Source organism: Ictidomys tridecemlineatus, chromosome 12 (genome assembly GCF_052094955.1).
Source record: "Ictidomys tridecemlineatus isolate mIctTri1 chromosome 12, mIctTri1.hap1, whole genome shotgun sequence".
In the NCBI taxonomy this organism is placed as follows: Eukaryota; Metazoa; Chordata; class Mammalia; order Rodentia; family Sciuridae; genus Ictidomys; species Ictidomys tridecemlineatus.
In genome coordinates this window covers 83,973,895-83,997,480 of record NC_135488.1, presented here as the reverse complement: position 1 = coordinate 83,997,480, position 23,586 = coordinate 83,973,895, and the positions used below count along the sequence as shown (strand labels likewise).

The window sequence follows — 23,586 nt, the reverse complement described above, 5'->3', positions numbered from 1 at the left end:
TCTTTAGTGAGGGCTTTGTAACAGGGACATGCCATTGTCAGTGTAACCATGGCTATCATTTCTCCAAGGCAAGGCTCTGTCACAACGACCCACTTTCTGTAGATTTGACTTGATCAGGGCTCCCGGGACCAGATCCCTTAAGGTTATTTTGCCCCCTTACCTAAAGCTGCCTCAATTTTCCCAAGTGTAGAGCGGCCTTCTTGGTAAAATATGGCCCACGCTTGAAGCCAGGTGAATGCTTCTGAATAGCTGCTTCCCTCCAAGCAGTTCTTTTCCAGTATTGCAATAGGGAACATGTTTGGCCGAGGTGGCCAGGAGACTCAGGGGTCACAGCTGGTGCTGTCCTGGGAAATGGCTGCAGCAGTTTGCAGGGTGATGGGAGGAGGCACTGACACAGGTTTGTTTCCTCTGGCCCACACCCAGCCTGTCAGGCATGTGGAATTTGGGGGCAGAGCATTGGCAATGGACTTAGCTTTAGTATCTCGCCTACAAAAGCCTTTCTTCTGTTCTAAATCTGGCATCTGTGGCCCAGAGCTTTTTCTCAGAGACCAGACTTGCCTTCCCTCCTGCCTTTGTTTAACATCATCCTTCCCTCCAGTCTCATTCTTGATCAGCCAGAGAGCTAGGTGTGGGTTCCACTCCAACAGCCCCCTCCCCAGGCTCCTGCGCTGACCACCCCCCACCTGTGCTCCGTGCACCTTCAGTCTGGCCTCATGTGCCTGTGGGATTTTCCTCATCTCTCTTTGAAGCTGGCTGGGTTTGGTTGCAGATGACAGGCTTGGGGAGAAACCTCTAGAAAAGCAGTTGGCATCCTTGGCTGCTACTTGGGTTCTGCCAATGATGCAGAATTCCTTTCACTGCAGTGAAAGCTGTTCCCGCAGAGCCAGCTCATAATTGTCATCACTTCCCCACTTCCAGGATGACCAGAGCAGCTGCTCCAGGGGAGGGTGTTTGCAGGCTTCTTGGGCAAGCACCCTAGTTTGTGGTTTGGGACTCAGAGGAGTAACTGTGTGGGATATGGACGTAGGTCTGGTGCCTTGGATATGGTTTTTGTTACGCATAAATATGTGATCAGAATGAATGAGGAAGCTCTTGAGAGACAAAATAAATAGAAACTACAAATGTAGTGGCAGTAATCCCAGCAGCTTGGGAAACTGAGGCAGAGGAGCACAAGCTCAAAGCCAGCCTCAGCAACTTACCAAGGCCCTAAGCAACTTAGCCAGACCCTATTCCTAGATAAGATATATTTTTTAAAGGGGTTGGGGATGTGGTTTAGTGGTTGAGTGCTCCTGGGTTCAATAACTAGTACCAAAAATTAAAAAAAAAAAAAAAAAAGAAAGAAACTGCAAATGCTTTCACAGAAGTGCAGGGATATGAGTTATAACTGATTCAAGGTTTGTGTTTTGGACTTAGTTTTGTGAACATTTTAAAATTCATTTACCCACTATTAATTAATCTACCGTTCTACCCACTCATCTATACATACATACATACATACATACATATGTACACACATATGTACATACATATACCCACCTACTATTCATCTATCCATCAACCCACCCACCCATTCGCCATTTATCCATCTTTAAGCAGCTATCACAACCTGAACCATGCTCAGCACTATAGATAACAATGATGATCCATTCTCGGTCCTGTCCCCAGGATCTTCCCATCTAGTGCAGACTAGAATTACCCCATCAGCTAAACCCCAAATGCAAATGATGGTGGTTTTTTGTTTATTTTTGTAATACTGGGGATTGAACACAGGGCCTCACTCATGGTAGGCAAGTGCTGTTCCACTGAATTACATCCCTAACCCTTTTTATTTTTGTTTTATTTGGACAGGGTCTCGCTTAGTTGCTCAGGCTGGCCCTTTCAATCCTTCTGCCTCAGCTTCCTGAGTAACTAGGATTATAGACATGCACCACCATGCCCAGTTTTTGCAAGAACTATATATCAAACCAGTCTGATTTTCTTTTAATAATTTTTTTAGTTATACATGGACACAATATCTTTATTTTGTTAATTTATTTTTATGTGCTGCTGAGGATCGAACCCAGGGTCTCTCACACATGCGAGGCGAGTGCTCTACTGCTGAGCCACAACCCCAGCCCCAAACCAGTCTGATCTTCTTGGACAGTTGGAGAACCAGGAGATAGGGCAACCTTTGTCTTTTCCAAAATACTGATTCAGAGCTTAAAAATATGTGCCGAAGCAAACTGAATCCTTGGTCCCTTGTTCTCATTCAGCTGGGGAAGAAGTCACTGCTTGTTTGCTCTCTCCGAAACAGAAAGGGCACAGAGGCCTGGTGGCATGGAGCGAGGGTGGGTAGATAGATACAGCCCTGGGGACTGGGACTCTGCCAGGCTTTATGCCATACCCATTGCTGGGTGTCTGTCTGTCTGTTTGATCTTGAATTTGCCATTCATATCCTATGCAGTCTGGGAAAGTTCCTTACCTCCCTGAATTTCAGTTATCTCATTGATAAAGGGGAGCTAACCAGCCTCTCTATCAGGAGTTTGGTCGGATCAAGTTAGAAAATGAACACAAAGATGCCTGGTCCATACATACGTACACACATTGTTTGATATGTGTATTTGTCCTGAAAAGTACTTGGTTCCAATTTAGTTATTTTTTTAGAACATATATGTTCTGATATGGTTGAAATACTGAGGATTCCATTCAATTTGTGGAATTTTCTTTATTTGTGGGATTTTCTTTATTTGGGGGGATTTTCTTGTGTGTGTGTGTGTGTGTGTGTGTTTGTGTGTGTGTGTGTGTGTGGTGTGTATGTGTGTTGTTTGGGATCAAACCCAGGACCTTGCACATCTAGCCAAGTGCACTACCACTGAGCTATACCCCCAGCCTGTGTGTGTGTGGGTGTGTTTAAGGACTTCCTGGGCTTGGTTCCATTTGGGACTCAGAAGATGAGACAGATTGTTCCAAGTGTTGGCGTCTGGTCTGCTGTAGCACAGGCCTTGCTCTGCTGAAGGCTGCGATGGTGAAGGGGCTGATTGGGTAGCAGTGGGAGAGCCTTGATTCCATAGCAGTGGGAGAGTCTCTCATTGGCTGCCAGGAAGAGCTATGATCTCTGCCATGGGAGCCCGCTGCGGCAGGCACATGGGGGCTGGCATGGGCCTGGCCCAGGTCGCTGGGTAGATGGAACACGTCACAGAGCATGTTATTTCTTGGCCCTGTGAAAGCCGGTAGTTATTATGTCTGCTGGTGGGGGACAATAGCAGGAGCGGAAAATGACAGCAACCTCTAAGGAGGGGGAGGCACTGGGCAGGGATGCTGCTGGGCGGCTTCTATCTAGGGTGATTGCTGGGCATGTCAGCAGGAGGTCCTGAGGCTCGCTCCTTGCCTGTGGAGAGCTGTCTCTGAGAATAGGGTTGAGCAGGGCCTTCCACACACTGCCCCAGGAGCATCTTTTCAGAGAAGCAGCGCCTGAGGCCTGACTGGCGCCTTGTCCGCCTGTTTTGCTTTCATTCTTTCTCCCCACGGCCCCCGAATACTGGTGAAGAATCTGGGGCCTTGCACAGGCCAGGCAAGCGTGCTACCCGGAGCTACCTTCTCAGCCTTGCTTTTGTTCTTTCTTAAGCAGAGCCAACCTGGTGACATGAGGGAAGCTATTGGACACTGTCCCGGAGACACCTGGTGGCAGGGAATGTCTGAGTTCTAATCTGGGTCACCACTACCTATCTGTGTGCATTGGTTGTTTTGAGAATGATAGGATGACATTTAGAAGGTTTTCCCCTGTCCTTCTCTTAGACTGGAGCCCTGTCTCAGTCTAGGATTAGAAAGGAGAAACAGGGCTGGGCAGAGGCAAAGGTCAGTGTCGTCTGAGCCCTGCAGCCAGCAGAGGCTAGGAACTGAGCTTACACCTTGCCAGGTCAGAAGGAACAGATGGAAGAGCAAGGGGCAGCTAGGGCTCAGGTAAGTAGCAGGTCTTGGACTGGCCATCAGAGATTGGAACTCAGCGTCCTCATCTGGGAATAGGGGAGCTGTGGCTTTATTGCTAACCCTTTCATGGAATTACTGTGAGGCCAGATACGATGATGGGCATGAGAATTCAGCTTCTAATAGAGTAACATCTAACACAAGCCTGTTTGAACTTGAGTGGCATATGCCTTAGGTTTCAGGTGGGCTGGCCTGGGGAAATGGAGATTCCCGTATTTGTCCCATGAATACTTGTCCAAAGAGCAGATGTGCATCCAGGTGGCAGTGTAAGCTATTGGATCAAGGGGTTTGTGAGGAGGAGCATTGGCTTTCCCTCCTGGGGCCACCAGAAGCTGTAGGAGAGAGTTCTTCCCTGGGAGAACTGTCAAAGGGACAAAGGCTAGGGGCAGGGACAACCGTGGAAGCCCTGCTTGGGGTTAACTGCACAGATTAAAGTAGAGCATTCCCAGAGACAGGGAGCCCGGGTCTGGGCCCCGAGGTCGGGCAGTCAGTGCCAGGTAGGGGAGGAGGCAGGGAGAAACCCCAAGAGCCGAGTGGAGGAAGGTGGTGGGAAGGCAGTTGAGTGGCCATGTATTACTTTAAGGGTGCCAGGCGCACTCATGCGTGACTGCCTTTGATATGGAGGATCTCCCAGTGCAAGCCGGAATCTGAGGCCTTGTGAATAAATGGTGGAAGGGAAGAACCGCAGGAGGAGGCGGGCACGCATTCTGTGCAGGCTGTTGCTGAAGCCTGGGGTCTGTGTGGCGTAAGGGCAGTGAGCCGAGGGAGGAGGAAGTGGGACAACTGGGGACTCTGAGGCCCTGGCAGCTGAGTCTTGCTCCGGGCTGCTGAGCTGCACATGAATTCCTACTCCTTGGTGGCTTCACCCACCAGCCCCCACAACTTCCTCCTTTCTGCCCGTTTCCCCCACCCCACCCCGTTACCATGGTTACATACACAGGCGCTGCCTGGCAACCACAGTGTTTCAAGGCAGCCCTGCCCCAAAGCCATAGTAACCTCCTGGCAAACCTCTGCTTCTGGCTGTCCCCCGGGGAGGCACGCTTCCCTCTTGGCACAGGTGCTGGTTTGCGTAAGATCTGAGGACGCCCAAGAGCCTGCCTTCCCTACTGGCCCCAGAAACCAGGAGGAGGATTTGCTCTGTTGTACTCCTCTTTTCTGTTCCTATTAGTCTGACCTAATTAATGCCCAGTTCTGCAAATCCACCCCTCCCTCCAGCAGCGTGCCCTCAGCGGCCTGTTCTCCTCTAGGCCAAGGTCTAGGGTGGGTGGGGTTTGAATCTTCCTCGCTGGGGAGTTGCTCACTCTACGAAGGTGTATTAGTGAGGTTCTGTGTCGGAGGCTGTGCTAGGGGCTCAGACTCTAGACAGCCATGTCACAAGGGCTGATGAACCAGTCAGGGATGCACAGGGCTCACCCCTGTGCTGGTGAGGGTGGGAGCCCTGGCTTCCGCGGCGAGATGCATTGACTGTAGGAAGGGGCCACCTTGATGGTGTTGTGAGGAACCAGAAGGCGTTCCAGTTGACAGGGAACTGCAGCGTAACTAAATTAGGGCCTTAGTGACAACAGGGAGCTTCAAGGAGCTTCCTGTGGCTGAAGAGGAGCTGCTGGGTGAGCAGTTACGGAAAGGCAGTAGTGGCAGCTGGCTGCTCACAGTCCCCTGGACATGGCAGATCTGCAGAGGTGGATGCATAGGCCCTGGATGTTCCCAGACAGACTTCACACCCCCACCCCCACAAAAAGCCACCCCTAATCAGATATAGTGGCGGTGCCTATAATCCCAGCTCCTCAAGACACTGAGGCAGGAGGGTCACAAGTTCAAGACCAGCTTCAGCAACTTAGTAAGACCCCGTCTCAAAAGAAAATGAAAAATAGGGGGTAGGGCTGGGGATGTAGCTCAGTGGTAGAGTACTTACCTGGCATGTACCAGGCCTCAGTTTCAACCCCTAGTGCTGGGGATAAAATGAAAAAAACAAAACAAGAAAAGCAAAGCCAGGCACAGTGGCACACCCCTGTAATCCCAGCAGCTCTGGAGGGTGAGGCAGGAGGAACACAAGTTCCAAGCCAGCCTCAGCAACTTAGCGAGGCTCTCAGTAACTTAATGAGACCCTGTCTCTAAATAAAAAGTATAAAAGAGGACTGGGGATATGGCTCGGTGGTTGAGTGGTGGCTGAGCGCCCCTGGGTTCAATCCCCTGTACTAAAAAAAGAGAAAGAAAAGCAAAAAGCCACCCAGCCTCTCCCCTTCCATCCTGACTTCTCCATCCCACCAAAATTCTGGTCCGGTTGCACTCAGCATGTGCACGCGGTAGCCCCCTCCCTGGGTCTCCCTAGGGCTCCGTCTCTGTTCCCCATCTTCTCATTGCCTCCCCCCTGGTCGAGGCCCCCTCCCTGGGCTCCGCTCCAGCTGCGAGTGGAGCTGCTGGAGGAGGAGCAGGAGGTCCATTGCTGGGGGTGAGAGGAGGGCTGTGTTTCTTCTCAGCTCCTGGAAAACCTCTCCCCAGAATCCTTGTAGGTGGCTGCGTTGTGGTGTCACTGGGAGGGAGGGGGTTTCTTGGCCCTTTCCTTCCCCACCCTGTCTCCTGATCAGTTCTTATTAACCAGGCTGGCTCCAGTGACCAGCCTTTCTGGGGAATTCCTGGCATTCCATACTCTCCTAGGCATTCTCTGCTGGGCCCCATGTCCCTGGGGAAATGCACAACTCTCACTGAATTTGGCTTGACCGGGCAGCTGTCAGCTCCCCTAGGCACTTGTCTGTCCCCCTGCTGGAAATGCCCCCGTGAATGAGCTGCCTCCTTGGGGCTGGGACTTATGTTGGCTTCCAGGGGCCTCCAGGAGAGCACGCTTCAGCCCAGCATGCCAGTCATGGCCGGAACCAGCAGGCCATGGGGTTTCTGTCTCCCCAGCCACTTGCTCCTGGGAGTCTCGGCCCTGGATCTGTAGGAGTGAGAGGCAGGACCACCTGGGGATGGATGGGAGAGTCCTGTGGATCTGATGATGGAGGCCCAGGGGTTTCGGGGCCTGGAGCTCCTTCCTGTTCTGTCAGGAAGGTGAATCCTTGTTCTTGAGGTGGGGGTGCAGACAAAGGGAGGGAGATGCTGGATAGGACAGAGATCCCTTTGGCATAGAGGAGAGGGCCAGCGAAGGAGGCTGGGAGCAGCCTGCAGGAGCTTCTGGCCAGAGCTCAGCTTTGCATGCATGTGTTTTTGGTGGGGGACACGTGGGGTGGATGTCTTTTCAGACCCCAGAATGTCCTCAGCCTAGTCCCTGCCCTGTTGCTGCTCAGAGCCCCCAATGACTGTGGCCGTTTAGCTGCTCCCTTTCCACCCTCTCTTCTGCCCCTGGGTATGGAGGTGGGCAGGATGTGGGACCACATGCCCGAGACCACAGAAGAAGAATCTCCCCTCCATGATGGGGTTTCAGGCCTGGTGACAAGGAATGCCTTCTGAATTCACTGAACCACGGATTCAAAACACACTTTCCCTCCTCCCCTCCTGGGCAGCCATCTGGCAATGCCAGGAGCCGCTGAAATCTGCAGGCTGGAGGCCAGCAGCAGAGCCCTTGGTGTGGGGAAGCTCACTCTGGGGTGGGACGAGAGGAGCCAGGGGTCGTCTGGACTAGACACAGGAGAGATAGGAAGAGGTGGGGTTGGAGAGGGGAGAAGAGGATATTGAGAGGCCACAGCCCCTAGCTCTCCTCCCAGGAGTGGAGCAGCAGAGCCCCCACACCCAAACTGGATGGTCCCCATGTTATCTGAAGCTCATGCTATGGTTGGGGAGAATTGCAAATTCTAGAAACGGCTCCATACTCATCAACGCCAGTGCCGTGAAAGAGAGGCTGAGGGGGCTCTTCCAGATGAAAGAAGGCTAATGAGCATGGCACCTGGGCAGGGTCCAGGATTGGATCCTGAATTGAGAAGAAGTAAACTCGTACAAAGGACAGTGGCTAAGTGTAACAATGGGTGCATTGAGATGACAGCTGTATGGTTGTGGCACTTTTTTTTTTTTTTTTTTATACTGGGGATTGAACCCAGGGGCGCTTAACCACTGATATATCCCCAACCCATTTTACTTTTTATTCAGAGATGGGGTCTTGCCACATTGCTTTTTCTTGCTAATTTACTGAAGCTGGCTTTGAACTTGCGATCCCCCTGCCTCAGCCTCCTGAGCTGCGGGATTACAGGCGTGTGCCATCGCACCGGCTATAGGTTTGAATTTTTGCAGAACTGCAGATTGCATCCCAGTCCCACCTGGGACTAAGGTGGCATTTCTCTATCTCTGGACCCCTTCATGGGAGTGGGACAAGGTTGCTTCTGGGAGTATGGCTATTTGCTTAGCCTGGGGTGGTGACAAAAGGTGATAGTGCTTGGGCTTGCAAGGTGGGGACCCTGTGGGGACAAGCACCTGCTTATCTCCTGTCCTCACTCATTCCCAAACCACATTCCATCCACAGGCAACTCGGGACGTGGTGCTGAGCCGGGCCCCTGAGCAGGCAGAGGACCGGATGGTGAGCCTACAGAACGCTGCGGCCATCTATGACCTCCTGAGCATCACGCTGGGCAGGAGGGGGCAGTACGACATGCTTTCTGAGGTACGGCTGCCCATGCAGCCCACTGCACTCCCGGAGTCAGACAGTACATCAGGAAATCTGATGATGCCACCGTTTATCCCCACCCCACCCCCACTTGTCACTCTCCTGCCAGGCTGCTGTGCCTTTTTTAGCCCTGTGACCTTGGCAAGTCCTATCAACCCCAGCTTCCTCATCTGTGAAATGGGGGTTGTTGGGGAGAATAAATGAGTTCCTGCATGTAAAAAGATATGAATACTGTCATACATAATAAAAACAGCTGTTATTTTTATTGAATGTATACATTTTGAAAGCATTTTTTGCAAACTTTATTTTATTTGCTCTTCATCATGGCCCTGTGAAATCATTCACAGGTTATGGAAATGGGAACTAAGGACCAGAGAGGTTGAGTTACTTTGTAGGGTCACATAGCATGCCAGTTTCCCCTGGTTTTCCTACAGGAACCAAGTATAGGCGTCCTGCAGCCTCCCAAAGGCAGTGACCTTGAGTAGTGGTTACTCTGAAAGTGGGTGGAAAGGGGAGAGGACAGTGATGGAGAAATGCTGACCATCTCCCCCTCCCCAGTGCCTGGAACGAGCCATGAAGTTTGCGTTTGGAGAATTTCACCTTTGGTACCAAGTGGCCCTCTCCATGGTGGCTTGTGGGAAGGTAAGGCCCAGGGATGCTGGGCACTGCACAGGAGCTCTGTGTTCCTCTGGTCCCTGCCAGAGGTGGAGAGCTGGGGAGCTTCTCTGGAGCCAGGTGCACAGGGAGAAGGTGGGTGGTTGGGAACTGTTCTCCAGCAACTGTCTGAATCTCCAGGAGTGTGGGTGGGGAGGACAGATAAGGGCCCTGAGTGACTCCCACATCCACCTGCAAGTCACAGTGTGCCTGCCCTACATGCAGGTGTGAGTCGGGTGCTTTTCTGAGTGTGGTGTGTGGGGGCTTCGCGGCACTTGTGCTGGTGACTTGGGCATGACTGTGTGGGATGGGCGTGGGGTGTGGCTCCAGGTGAGGGGAACCGTTCCAGCCCACTGGACGAGGCATCAGGAAAGGGCCTGCCTGCGAGTTGGGAACTTGCCTAGGAGAAAAGATGGGAGGGTGAGTGGAGCAGGGCCCCCCCATAGGGAGCCCCAAGGGAGAAGTGTGTGGTCCATGTGGCCAGGAGAGCTGGTGGGCGGGGAGAGGCTGCCCGGAGCAAGGGGCACTGGGGCGGACACTCGGCCCCCGTGCACCCAGCCCCCGTGCCAGCACTCCTCATTTTTCCTGCGATCAGAATTACACTTATATAAGCTTCTATTTTAAGCAATGACATGAAAGGAAAACCTTTCCGGAGATGGGTGCTGAGGGTGTTGGGGCTGAGGATGCTACAAATGCAGGAAGTAAGGTGGCATGAGTCGCAGATGGTTCCAGGAGCTCTAAATACCCAGAGCCCTTTCATGGGGCTGAGGGAATCCCTCGCCCCCCAGCCCATCTGTGCCGCGTTCCATTTCTAGCCCCGTGGCTGTCTCCGAGGAGGGCCCTCCCAGTGTGCCAGCACCGCCTCCACCAATGGAGGGCTGCCAGGCATCTCTGGGCCTCAGGAGAGAGGCCGCCAGGACCTGGCAGGGAGGGGGAAGGAGACCGGGCGCCATGGCCTGGCGCACGGGGTGAGGCTGGAGGCACAGCCCAGGTCAGTGCTGGATGTCATCCTCCTCACCCGCCCTCCCCACAGGGGCCAGAGCATCTTGAAGTCACGTGATCTCTTGGCTGTGGCTTAGCAGGAAGTATTCAGAGCACAGACAAGTCACAGCCACAGGAGTCGAGGTAGGGGGACTGGAAAGATGAGCCCTCTGCCTGGGGGGCTCTGGAGGTCCCCCAGGCTCAAGGAAAGTTCCATGATGGCCCTGGAAGTAAGGGGCTTCCTACCTTCCTCTGGAGAAGCAATGGGCACAGGGAGGTCCAGACACAGCCTGGCACCCTCCCGGCCCGGCCCCTTCATGAACCAGCAGGTGGGCACAGGAAGGAATGAGCTCACAGGCAGGGACTTGGGGTGACCAGTTAATTCCTCATGAGGGAGACTCCACTGGCTAGAGACACGAAGCTGTCCCCACCCATCACTCAGGGCAGTAGGAGATTGTTCTGGAAGGCACTCTCTACCCCCCTTGGGAATCCTGGATACCAAATCAGTCAGCCCAACTGTCCCAGGCAGCTTTCAGAGGAGTGACCCGAACTTGCCTTTGCCAAGGGCCCCTGGTGGGAATCCAGGTTCTGTACCTTCCAGAAGGTGAGACTGGGCAGATATAAATATACCTGGCATTTGAACCCGCAGGAATAACAGATGAGTTGTGTGGCATGATTTAGGTCGTTCCTTCTCTTGGTCTCCATGCGGCAATTGCATTGGCTGCGTTGCTAGGTAACCAGCATGACAAAAAAAAGAAAGAAAGAAAAAGAGCCAAGAGCCGGCTGCAGCCGAGTCCTCGGATGGCTCCTTAAATAGCAGCGTTTTCTGGTCTGCGTGGGGGTGGGGTGGGAAGGGGTGGGGTGGAATGTGGAGGGTCAGTGTTAGAGAGTCCTCCATTGCAAAGACCCAAAGGTCAGCCACCCAGAGGAGGCTGAGCAGCAGCCTGAGGCTGGCCTGGCGCATGGGGTGAGGCTAGAGGCAGAAAGGACCTTGGTGAGGGGCTTGCAGAGGAGGTGGGGCCTGACAGCTTTTTCAAGCCCCTCCCACAGCCTCCCTTGCTGCAGCCCACACTGGTTCCCAGTCTGCAGGAGCCAGTCATTTGTCAGTACCTTCTTGAGCTTGGCCTCCTACACTCTTGTCTCTGAGAGACCAATAGTGGAGGGTAGCATTTTTCTTCTTGCCCTCCCTCTGCCTTTTTGTGAGCTCATTAGAGGCAAGAGCCATTTGTGTCCCTTCTCACAGTGACTCCACAACCCCTAGCCCAGCACTGGACCCAAGGTAGGCCCTCAACAAAGGCACTGCAATTGACCCTAAAAGTCTGAGTGTATGAGTCTGTTTTCTGTTACTGTAATGAAATACCTGAGGCTGGTAAAAATGAAAACAAAAGAGGTTTTTTTAGCTCTTTATTTTGGAGCTCAAAGACATGAAGCCAGCATAGGCTCAGCTCTGGTAAGGACCTCATAGTAGATTATCATCATGGCAGGAATGTGTGTATGTGGGGAAAATCACATGGCAAGACAAGAAGCTTGACAGAGGGGAGGGACCAGCCTTGCTCTTTTTATAACTACCTTCTCCTGAGAACTAAGTAGGGTTCTATGAAAACTAGCTCCATCCTTCTGAGGGCGTGGCCCCAAGGCCCTAGCCACTCCTACTCAGCCCCACCTCTTAAAGGTCCCATCATCTCAGTGCCACCACCTGAAGGACCCAATCCCTCCAGCACGTAAGCCCTTCGGGAACACACTCCAGCCATATCCAAGCCACAGCACTTAAGCCAGAGCCCAGTGAAATCTGTGACAGCTGAGTGGAGAAAAGCTCTTCCTTTGTTAAGTGGTGGGAGGTGGGGGGTCTGGGGTGAGCAAGGCCAGTTTGGTCCCAGCTGGGCATCTGCCAGTCGGCCACACTGTGCTCTGAGCAGGTCAGTCTCCCAGAGCACTTTCTTCAGTGGCATCCCCAGAGTTGCTTGGAATAAAGAGAAGCTAAGTAACAGTGGATAGCTTGGCCACAGTCGTACTTGGCCCCAGCATATGGGAATTGTCCTTGTCACCCACACAGGCACCACCTACCTGAGGTCACATATGTACAGGAGTATACACACCAGGAGGGTAACTGCTGAGCTCCCTGGAGAAGTGTTGGACTCGGAAAGTTCCAGCTCTGAAGGGGGGCGGGGGAGAGAGAGATTGATTGATTGTATGTTAGGGAAACAGGCTTCCTCTCTGGTCTGTAGTGGCCATCTGAGTCATCTGAGGTCATCACCTAGAACCTGCATGAGGTAGTGGTTAAGAGAATTTAGAGCCAATCTTCTTGCCAGGTGCGGTAGTGCACATCTGTAATTCCAGCAGCTCAGGAGGCTGAGGCAGGAGGATTGCAAGTTCAAAGTCAGCCTCAGCAATGGCAAGGTGCTGGGCAACTCGGTGAGACCCTGTGTCTAAACAAAATACAAAATAGGGCTGGGGATGTGGCTCAATGATTGAGTGCTCCTGAGTACAATCCCCAGTACCCGCCTCCAAAATAAAAAATTTGGAGCCAGACTGTGTGTAAACCTCAGCTCAGTCACAGGCTGTGTGGCTTGAATCAAGCTCTTTACCATCTCAGCATTTCACTTTTGACAATTGGTCATAGTTCTTGCCTCATAGGACTATTGTGAAAATTAAATGGCTTCATATGTCTAAAGCACATAAAAAAGGGTGTCAGCAAACTTTTTCTGTAAAGGGTCAGGTAGGGCCATTTTTGACTTTGCAGGCCAATCTCTCTCAAGTATCTCATTCTGTCATTGTATCATGCAAATAGCCACACACACAGGACATAAGGTGCAGGCATGACTGAGTTCCAATTCAACTTTATTTACAAAAACAGGCAGAGGGCCAGAATTGGCCTGTGGGCTGTGACTTCTGAGCCCTGACTCAGAACAATGCCTGGCCCAGAGTGAGATCTGGAGAAGTATTAGCTGCTGTTTCTATCCGTAACATCCTGCTCTCCCCTCCTGGCCCTCCCTCCACAGGTGGCCACCGTCAGCAGGTCCAGGCTGCATCCCTGGATCCCTGGGGAATCCCAGATTCCTGCCTGGAGGTGGTCTCCAGCCCTGTTGGCTTGGCTTCTCCCCTTCTTCCTGCCAGCCTCTGGGTCTCCCTAATCCTGCCACCCACCCTGCCTCCAACTGCCCGTTTAGGGAGCCCTTTTCTACCTCTGAAATTTCTGGGGTTCAGATTTGAATTCCTTTTGCTGTGCTTCCATCTGTTGCCATGTTAGCTCTTGTCTTGTCCCCCAAGGGCAAGGTCGTCCTCACCTCCATTTTTCAGATGAGGAAACTAAGGCCCAGGGAGGGACTTGCCTGGCAGCACCACCAGGCCCCGCTCTGGACCCTCTGCCTGGCTCTTGGGAGGAAAGGAGCAGGGACTGGTGTCTGGGGTGGGAGACACCCTATCTGTGGAGACCCATGTGGCCAGTGATGATGTCCCCTGCTCTTGCTCCTGCAGTCAGCCTACGCCGTGTCCCTGCTACGGGAGTGTATGAAGCTGCGGCCCTCGGACCCCACTGTGCCCTTGATGGCTGCCAAGGTCTGCATCGGGCCCCTTCACTGGGTAAGTGAGCCTGGGTCTCGGGCAGGCAGGGCCCAGGTCCCTTGGCATGGAAGGGAGGGTGTGGAGCCGGAGGAAGACGCATGAGGACCCATGAGCTTCAGGCTTCGACAGCAGTCCCCTCCTCAGGATGGGGTTCCGTTTGCGGTTGAGCCTTGAAATGTGGTCAAGAGTCCAGTGGAGGGAAAGAAGAGGTGCCCCCCAACCTGCCCAGCAGCGGGGGTGCTGGGCGAGACCCTGGAGTTGCCTGGATCCACTTGGCAGTTTAGAAGCCTTGCATGACCTCATATCCAGCATGAAAGGGCGTATGTGATGCTGAGGGTCAGAGTCAGTCCTAGCCCTTGGCAGAGGGGAGGGCAGCTCCTCTGCAGCTGCTCTCCTTCCTCGGCTCCAGCCCTTGGGCCTGGCCTGGGCTCTGCTGCCTGCTCTCTGCCCTCTGCTGAAGCAGCTCAGCTGCTAGGAGGCTGCAGCTCAAGGGGTGCCCTCTCCCCAGCTGGTGGCCTTTACCACAGTCTCCTGGAAACCAGGGCATCAGCAGCTTGGAGCAGTGGGAGAGTACAGGGCCAGGAGCCCGGAGCCCCAGTCCAGGGCTGCTTGTCTCTAGGGCCGGGGCCGCTGGCCCTGGGTGAAGTGCCTCTGCGAGGATGTCTGCTCCCTGGGAGCTCACTTCCAGACGCTCTTGGCATTCGTAAGTCCCATTTAGCCTCCTGATGTCAGGGGTGGTCCTGTTTCTACCCTCTGAGTGACAGAGCAAGTGTCTCATTCCTCCCACATGCTGGCTCCAGTCCCACCTCTCCTCCCTTTCAGAATAAGTGTCCCCAGTTCCTTCATCTGTTCTCCAGGCCCAGGGTCTGCCAAAATGGGTGCTCTGCCTGGGCACGGCCATCCCTGACTTCTGGTAGTCCTAACACCCCCAACCCACCCCCTCACCGTCATGGGTCCAGTTTGTTCAAAGACACCCGGGGCCAGCCGCCATGGGCCTCCCGCAGGTGCCAATAATTAGCACCCTGGACAACTGCCTCCTCCTGCCACTCTCCCCTCCTTGAGCATCCAGCAGTCAAATCACTGGCCTTGCAAAAGGAGGTGATAAGCTCCCTGTGAATTCCACATCCTAACACTGTTCCAGTACAGGAAACGGGCCCTGGCCCTCCCTCGGGTCCCCACCTCACCATCCCCATGAGCTCTGCTTTCTCTCTACTGCAAGGAGGGTGGACAGCAGGGGTGAGGGGACAAGGTAGCCCTTGCCCTTTTACTTTCCGGTGCTCAGATCCTTGTGTCTGAAATGCTGATGCTGGGCCGCACTGTGGGGAGAATGACGTCAGAACCACCCTGTAATGGGTTTTAGGCTTTTAGAAGGCACAGAATGGTGAGGTGGTCAAGAGTTTTTGCTGCCCACCCATTGGGTGCTCTTGAGTAAGGCACGTAACCTTGCTGTGCCTCCATTTTCTCATCCATAAAATGGAAACAATAACAGTCTCTTCCTTGGGCGTTGACATAAATGATATAAAGTCTGGCAAGGGCTGGATGGGCTCGGGAGGCTTCATGGAGGAGGCGGCCTTGAATAGGACTTGGAGGGTAGGGAGGATCCAGGTGGGCCAGCAGCAAGGCCTTCCACTACAATTTGCTTTCCCTGGCCTTGTGAATATCAGGGAACCCTCATGCTCCCCACATCTTTTGGGGAAGGCTGTTGACATCTTATTCCCTAGAGTTAGGGTGCCCTGATGAGCAAGCACTTGGATATGGGTGGCAGAGATTTAGCAGGAGCTGAAGGGTGCAGAGCGAGTGGGCTCCTGACCGTCAGTTCAGACCCCTGTTTGTTCCAGGGCTTCTGAGGGGGGCCTCAAACGTCCCTGCAATGAAGCCCAGAATACCCATGTCTCCGAGGGTGGGGCGGGGGAGGGCATCTGTGCTCCCGAAGGCTGCCAGCTCCAAGGGAGCTGTGGTCCACCCAGCCAACGGCACCCTTGCCAGGAAGCCCTAAATTTAGGTCTTCCCACCACAGAGGAGCTGTTTCCCTCTACAGCATAATTACAGTAATTATGTGCATTCAGATTACATGGTAATAAAATTAGGATCAAATCAGTCCAAATTGAAATCAGATGAGTTAGGAGCAAAGTAATCAATGACAACATAAATAGAAAAGCCCAGAAGGAAGCTTAAACACGTAGACTTGTCATTGGATCAGGGAGAAAGAAGGGCGAGCTGTTGAACCTGGGCTGAGCATGTTGAGCGTTGGGGCGGCTTGGAAGCGGGGTTTAAATCAGGCCCAGCCAGCACAAGACCCTGGTGGGCCAGGGGTGGGCCACTGGCAGCCTCCCTAGTCTGGAAGCCAACTCCTGTATCCCCCAAAACCTTGCTTGCACCTGCCTTGGACATGGATTGCACTGCATTGCGATCTGGTGTTTCTTGGGGCAGGACTGCCTCTCTCACTTCTGAAACGCCACCCACAGTTCAGTGGGTGGTGCTGGTGGGTGGACCTTCCTTGCCCATGAGCACAGCTGTCTCTTCACAAGGAATTCTGCCTTGGATGGCCCTTGTCTTCCCAATTAGATGGGGATCTTCTTTGCTCACGATGTTTTGCACTCTGAACCCCTCTCCCTGCAGAAAATGGTACAAACGGTGGGCGTTACTTCTAATTTATATCAGACTAAGCATGGCCCAGCAAGCCAGGAGGGGCCCAAGTGTTCTGCACTTGGCTCAGTAGTTTCTCCTGCCCTTTGGCTAGTTCTTGCTGCCTGGTTGGCACAGGGCAGGGAGCAGGCTGTGGGGTAGCCAAGGGCAGCCTGTTCTCCGAGGAAGCCAGGAGATGAGCAGCCTTGTGCTCTCTGTTCCCAAGGCTGCAGCAATGGAGGATGGTCTGACGGCGGCAGGGGCCTAGTTGCATGAGACAGCACGCATCCTGAGACGCGACTGACGCCCCTCCGTCTCCTGCCTTCACAGCCTTCTGGCTCACGTCAGCCCCCAGCAGGCCCAGCCATCTTCCAGCCAAGCCCCAAGAGCAGGGGACAGAAATCTGGGGGTGGACCATTTGGCCTGGGTTGCAGGAAAGGAGGCTGAAACTGGGACATTAGGAAAACAAGTTGTGCTAGGCAGGACCAGCCTGGGTGGCCACATGCCCAAAGGGCGGAGCACCTGCTGTCCCTGCATCCTGTCCTCATGTCCAAAGCCAGTGTGGGATGCCCCAGGCCAAGTCTGGGTCTGAGAGCAAGGTTGCCCCCAAGTGGGGGCCGGCAAAGGGACTTGCATGGTCCTGTGCTGGTTGCTGGCTAACGGAGGACTTTGTGACGGGGTAGGAGTTTGCAGGGAGGACTGAGGCTGAGGTTGGTTAAGGACTTTCCCCGGCACAAAACCAGAGAGGCCTGCATGATGTCCTCTGCCTGGGCTTGGCCAGCCTCTTGCCAGGGACCCTACTTTTATTTATTTATTTATTTATTTTTAAAATATTTATTTATTTTTTAGTATTTGGCGGACACAACATCTTTGTTTGTATGTGGTGCTGGAGGATCGAACCCGGGCTGCACGCATGCCAGGCGAGCGCGCTACCGCTTGAGCCACATCCCCAGCCCCAGGGACCCTACTTTTAGAAAAGGAGGAGAAAGGGAGATGTGGATATTTTTTAGTATCCCTCCAAACACAAGTATTTAAAATCCATGTAATTTTAAAAGTTGAAACATTTGTAGGAGGCAAAGAGGACAGGGTGTGCGTGAGTGGTATGTGTCACACAGACAACAGAGGAGGCTGTGGAGTGGAAACGCGGGTGTGCTCACCTCAGGAAGGTATGTGATGTGTCTCCCACAGGGGACACCCATCCCCTGAGGGGCCGTGGGTGTGGCAGAAAGCGCTGGGGTTCAAGTCCCCACCTACCCACACTTCACTAGCTTGTGGCTTTGAAGCAGTCATTTACTTCCCAGGGCCTCAGTTTCCTCATCTGTAATCTGAGAACTGTCACATCCGCTGTGACGGGGAGGCTGTGAACATGAGTGGAGATGGAGCCTGTCCCTGCCTGTCCCTGCTGGTCCCTGGTAAATGCTCAGCATGGCTGTTCTAGCCCCTTCAAGAGCAGGCACTCAGAAAGGATGCACCTTTATTTACATTTTTGCCTTCATTTTTCAAATTTAGGGGTGGGCAGAGCCAGGAAGATGGATTAAGTGTTGACGGCAGGGAGAAGCGAGCACCAGCTCTCCTGCCACCGCCTTATAGAAATGAGAAAGTGTCTTCCCAGGAAGAAAAAAGTGGGTTTTCCACAGAGCAGTGACCAGTAGGCTCCGGGTCCTATGGGAAGGAACTAAGGAGAAACTGGAGATCTCTTTAAACATAGCCCCGCAGGCTCAGAAATGGGCTTTTTCTAGTCCCTAGGAAGAGGGGAGACTCCCAGGGTGAAACCTCTTTGGCCTGCTGCAGAGAGAAGTCAGCCCAGGAAGAGCGAGGCGGTCAGCAAGGAGCGCTGGGGAAAGGAGAACTTGCAAGATCGCAGGAACCTTTCCTTTGCTCATGAAAGCAGAGCATCAAAGCATTATACCCTTCAGTTCATTCTTTTTCTAAAGTGTCAGAGAGGAGAAAAATGAAAAGCTACAGAGGGCAGCCTGAGGTCAGGGGTCCTGGGATGAAAACTCAGTTTTGTTCTTTCTGAGCCTAGGTCATGCAAGTCCCCTGTGCCTCAGAACCTCCAGCTGTTCCACCAGGTGGCCATGGTGCTGTGACATGCAGGGTCCAGGTGGGGGGTTCAGTCTCTGTAGAACCACAGGAGGACTGAGGACTTTCTCAGGTTTTTTTTTTTTTTTTTTTTTTGACAAGGTTATGTGTCTGCCCTGGGTACAAGAGCATTGCATCATGGGGAGGAAGGTTGGCAGGAACACTGGAGACTCCTCACTGGGAAGTATCATGACCAGCAGGCAGGACCCAGAGCCACGCCTGAGCTGTCGCAGAAGCAGTGTTCCCCACAGAGCTGACAGTTGTTAACTTTGGAGGCTGGGGGAGGAAGTGTCTGGAGTTGGGGAAGTATACCTGAGGCACCAAGCAGAGAAGACCAGGGCAGGTGGCAGAAGCTCAGGCACCTGGCAGCTCACACTGTCGGGTTAGAACAGCATTTGCAGACCGCACAGGTGGAGACCCATTCATGGGCTGTGGGCTAGAACACTTAAAAAATTAAAATAGACTCTCAGGATAGGATGGGAAATATTCCAGTGCATAACCCATGGAGGGGGTGAGTTTTGTGACAATGACTGGGTCTACTGATTATGGGAATGTGTGTTCTGGACCAGGGTGGGGTCAGATAACTTGAACAACCTGGCAGAGCAGACTGAGCAGGGCTGCAGAGTCACCAGCTTATCCTTGTGTGGTCACTCCTCCTAACTAAGGGTCAGGCCAAGAGACTGTAATGTCCCCTCTCTGGATTCTAGAGGGCTTTTGATGCCACTTCCTAATTTGTCAGTGAGATCATGTGTATGTACAATACACACACACACACACACACACATATACACATAAATATATATATACATGAGTGCATAGTTGCATTCATATGTGTGTGTGTGTGTGTGTGTGTGTGTGTGTGTAAATAATACTGGTTTGGGAATGTAGCCCATAGTAGAGCAGCCTAGCATGTATGAGGCACTGGGTTCGATATCACACATACAATAAGTAAATAGATAGATAGATAGATAGGCAGGCAAATGAATGCTTACTACAAAATTGTATTTGCTATCTGGTCACACACTGCCCTGAGCATTACCATGTGACCCATTCGGTCCTCCCAGCAGCCCCCTGAGTGACACTGCTGTTATCTTCATTATACAGAATCGGGGAACTGAGGCACAGCAAGAGCAAGTGACCAAACCACGACTCGAGTCCCAACAGCATGGCCCCACTGCTCTGTCCTTGTCACCGGGCTGCCCTGCCTCTTTGCAGAAAGCTAATTGGCGAGTCAGCTGGCTTGGGGTTGAGCGTAATTCTAGCAGGACAGAGCGAAGGCTGGCAGAGTCAGCGTCCAGGGATTCAGGACTCCACTCTTGCTAGTTGAAGGGACTTAAGTGTTATAAAGCATTTCGTTTTTAGTTCTTGCTGCGACAGCATTCTACTCTTTGGCTAACTAGTTAGAGCACCTACAGATGCGGTGTGCTGTTGAATTGTGTATTGTTTGTTTTAATAGAATTAATAATAATATTTTCCTTTATAAGCACTGCAGTGACTGCACATGCAGAAAGCCTATTTTGTGGGGTGGCAGTAGAAATCACAATAGCATCGGCCATGTAGGAACATGGTACATGGCAGCCTTGTGAATTTTATCTCCTTCCTTTCTGCACAATGGTCCCTCTGCTCCTTCAGGGTTTTTTGTTTTACTTTGGTTTTGATTTTCAGTTTTGCACAGAGCTTACCAAAACTGTGCCCAACTCATCTCTTCGTGGCTAATGGTCTCTGTCTCAGGATCCTAATTCCAAACTCTAGGGACAGAGACTCCACCAGATGTGGCCAGTGGTTAAGCCACAGGACACAGAGCTGCCTCTCTTCTGCTGGGGCTGGACCTAAGCAGGGACAGGGCAGGGGCAGCTCTGGCTGTGGTGCCTAAAGCAGCTTAAGTGTGAGTCTGGTCTCCCAGTTGACTGACTTTGCGAGCCCCTGGCTGGGGGAGACACCTGAGGTTAGGGGATGTTGACCTGGGTGGCACTAGAGGGCTTGGGTGTGATATGTTCTGCCCCTTGCTGTGGGCTGGCATGAATCTCAGGGACGGAGGGAGCATCTCTGCCCTCTCTGGAAGCTCATTTTCTCAGAGATGGGAACACAGACATGCTGCTGTGAGAGGGAGGAAGTGTTTTTTGGACGCGTGTGGGCAAGAGTGGGCATGCGGTAGCCCCTGGCTGGGGTGTGCCCTGCCACCTCAGTCTCTGTGGTGGGTGTCCCAGGGTGTCTATGAGGCCTGTCTCATGGACTCTCTCTTCATCTGTGGGTATGTGATGGTCTGTGCATGTGTGACCCCTGCTAGTTGGTCCTTTTCCAACTTGAACAGTCCCCCTGCTGTGTGAGGGACAAAAACAGCCCTAGGCCTTTTTCCACTGCTCAGGGAAGGAGCAGGCCCTGGACTTAGCCAGAGTGGCAGCCTGCCTACCCTGTGGGGCTGCATGTCCAGCATGCCTAGCCCTGGCTCCCCTGTGTCTGCAGAGCAGGGCAGGCGCAGAGGCCACACAGGCAAGGAAGAGCACCCACGGGCCTGCCTTGGGTTCCTGCTCCTGGCAGAGCAAGCTTTGGGGAGCTAGATCTCTGGGGCAAGGGAAGCTTCTCCCAGGAAGAAATGGCATCCTGTGACCAGGAGCACAAGCCCCCTTGGAGGGGGAACAGGTCCAGAGAGTCACTCTCCAGTAAAGGAAACAGCCAGTTCTTCTGCTCAATGCTTGTGTGGCCTGGACAAGCCTCCTGATCTCTAGTCATGGGGCCCATATGTGAGGAATCGCTGTTCTCGTCTGCACAGCAGCGTCCCAGGCTTGTGACTGTGGGTTGCCTGTCATGTCCAGAGCCCTCCCCTGACTCTACCTCTCCTCTCTACAGCTGGAGGAGGCCGAGCACTTTGCTAAGGTGGTGGTCAGCCTCGGTGAGGAAGCTGGGGATTTCCTCCCCAAGGGCTACCTGGCCCTGGGTCTCACCTACAGCCTGCAGGCCACTGATGGTGAGTGCCAGGCCCTGTGAGAGGACATCTCAGGCTTCCTAACTGCCTCCAAGGTGTCTTTTCCCACCAGTACCCCCACTGCACCACTCCCCACAGACACTATTCACATTCTTCTGCATGGCACACGCACACACGCACACAGATACAGATACATGCCTCTCAGTTCCATTTCCACTCTTTGGTTCAGACCGCCTTCATACCCAGCTCTTCCCACACTCCAGTTCTTCCCACCTTCTAGGCCCTGCCCCAGCTCCAACAAAGCCCAGTCTGATCTCCGTGGAGCTTTTGGTACTTTCTATCTGGGGTGCCCAGTATCAGCCCTCCACCCCACGGTGCCTTCATTCTGGTTCTCACAGACTGCTGTGATCTTCTGAGGTCTTTTAAATCCTCCATCACATATGCATGGTGCTGGGCATACAACAGGTGCTTCATAAGTACTCGTGCTTAGTTGATAGGTTCCACTCCTTCCTGCCCAGGCCTGGTGCTCTCTCCCTAGTGCCAACTTTCCCCCATTGATCAGGCAGCTACCCTCCTGTTCTTGCAGCATGAAGGGAAGGGAGTAACAGACCCCTCCCCAGGCCTAACCTGGACTGGGATCTACCTTCACCCACCTCTCCCTAGTGCCAGGCTGTGGGAACAGGGCTGTGCACACCTGGTCTCAGAGGCCCTGTGCAGCCTAGCTTGTCCAAAGAAGAGAAGAAGCTGCCTACGAGAGCCTAGTGCAGAGCCACCTCCTACTGCTCAAGGCATGTGGCTGCAATGTCTTCAGGCCTCTGTGCCCTCCACATGGTCTAGAGGAAGTCCTCAGTCCCTTGGTCACAGTAGGCTTTGATCAAAAGAGCCTCCTAGCCTTCCGATCCTGCCCTGGTAGGGAGTGTTCCTGAAACTTTCAAGGTGAGGAGCTCTGCTGGCTCTCAGTGCAGACCCTGGGGTGGGGCCTGCACAGTCATGCTCACACCACACCAAGGCTCAGGACACCTGCCCTGCTGTGTGTAAAGTTGGATGCAGTTCACCAGAAAGGTGCTCAGCTTGGGGTTCCAGCAGCAGTGTGGAAGCCCACCACAGGCAGTGACCTTTCTCAAGGCTTGGGCCTTTGAGAGTTAAGTTGGTCCAGGGGGCAGAGAAGCCAATGGAGTAAAAGGAACCTGTGTGCCAAGAAACGTGCTAGGAGGCCAGGGCAGCAGAGAGCGTCATCAGGGCTGCTGGCCTCGAGGCCCCTGATGTCTCAGAATCCATCTATCTCCTGCAGCCACCCTGAAGTCCAAGAAAGATGAATTGCACCGGAAGGCACTGCAGACGCTGGAGAGGTGAGGAGATGTCCGCTGGCCTCAGGGGCCCTTTGGGGTATTCTTCCCCTCCATGTTTACCTCCAAGGTGTTCACCCTTATGAAATGGAGGTTTCTATTTCCACTTTATGGATGAAGAAACTAAAACTCTGGGAGGTGACACAGCAAGCAGGGTCAGGCCAGGGGGTTGGGTACACAGCGAGCCCTGCCCTCAGCTCCAGGCCTCTGGCCTTCAATGCTGGTGGAGCCCCGGGGTCAGCTAGGAGCTGGGACTATGGCAGCTACCAGGCTCAGCCCCTGGGGCTCAGGGCTCTAAAATGGAATAATAGCACACTGCTGGGTGACAGTTACACGAGATGAAGCAGGAGGCGCATCTGGTTGCCATGTCCTGCCTTTATCAGGGAGTCAGGAATGGCGATGTCTCCTTTCAGGCTCTCCCAGCCACCGCACGGCTGTGAGGACCTCCCACCTTCCCACAGCCCTCGCAGAGATTTCCTAGCAGCCTGGGGTCAGGGGACAGAGAGGACCCTCTCCCAGGAGCTCTGCTGCCTCAGGCCCACCCTTGCCCAGCCTCTCCTCTGCACCACAGCCCCACCCACCTGCCTCCCTCCTCCCTTCTCCCTCGGCCCTCCCCTGCATCTTCTCCCTCTGAGCCTCCCTCCCGAGCACTGAGGTGGCTGTGTTGTTGGCTAGGGCCCTGCTGGGCCTCCACTTGCCAGCTTTGTTGAAACATCTGCCCCCCTCTGGGCAGATTGTACTCCTACCCAGGGATGCAGCTCCAGGGGGTTCTGGAGCTCCAGGAATAGGAGACTCTTCCCCACCAGCTCTTCATTCTTGCCAGAGAGGCCATTCTAGGTCCTCCACCCTCAGGGAGCCTCTGT

General features: G+C 53.5%; 1 protein-coding gene across 8 annotated transcripts in view; it reads left to right on the top strand.

Moving 5' to 3' along the window:
* Positions 1-23,586, top strand: part of Ttc7a (tetratricopeptide repeat domain 7A) — a 113,857-nt gene that overhangs the window by 47,106 nt on the left and 43,165 nt on the right. For all 8 annotated transcript variants that reach the window (XM_078029250.1, XM_078029248.1, XM_005324494.5 and 5 more), the window contains 5 exons: positions 8,411-8,548; positions 9,110-9,193; positions 13,661-13,765; positions 21,302-21,419; positions 22,669-22,726. In XM_078029250.1, the coding sequence (XP_077885376.1) occupies positions 8,411-8,548; positions 9,110-9,193; positions 13,661-13,765; positions 21,302-21,419; positions 22,669-22,726 (503 nt within the window). The remainder of the gene's footprint in view (positions 1-8,410; positions 8,549-9,109; positions 9,194-13,660; positions 13,766-21,301; positions 21,420-22,668; positions 22,727-23,586) is intronic.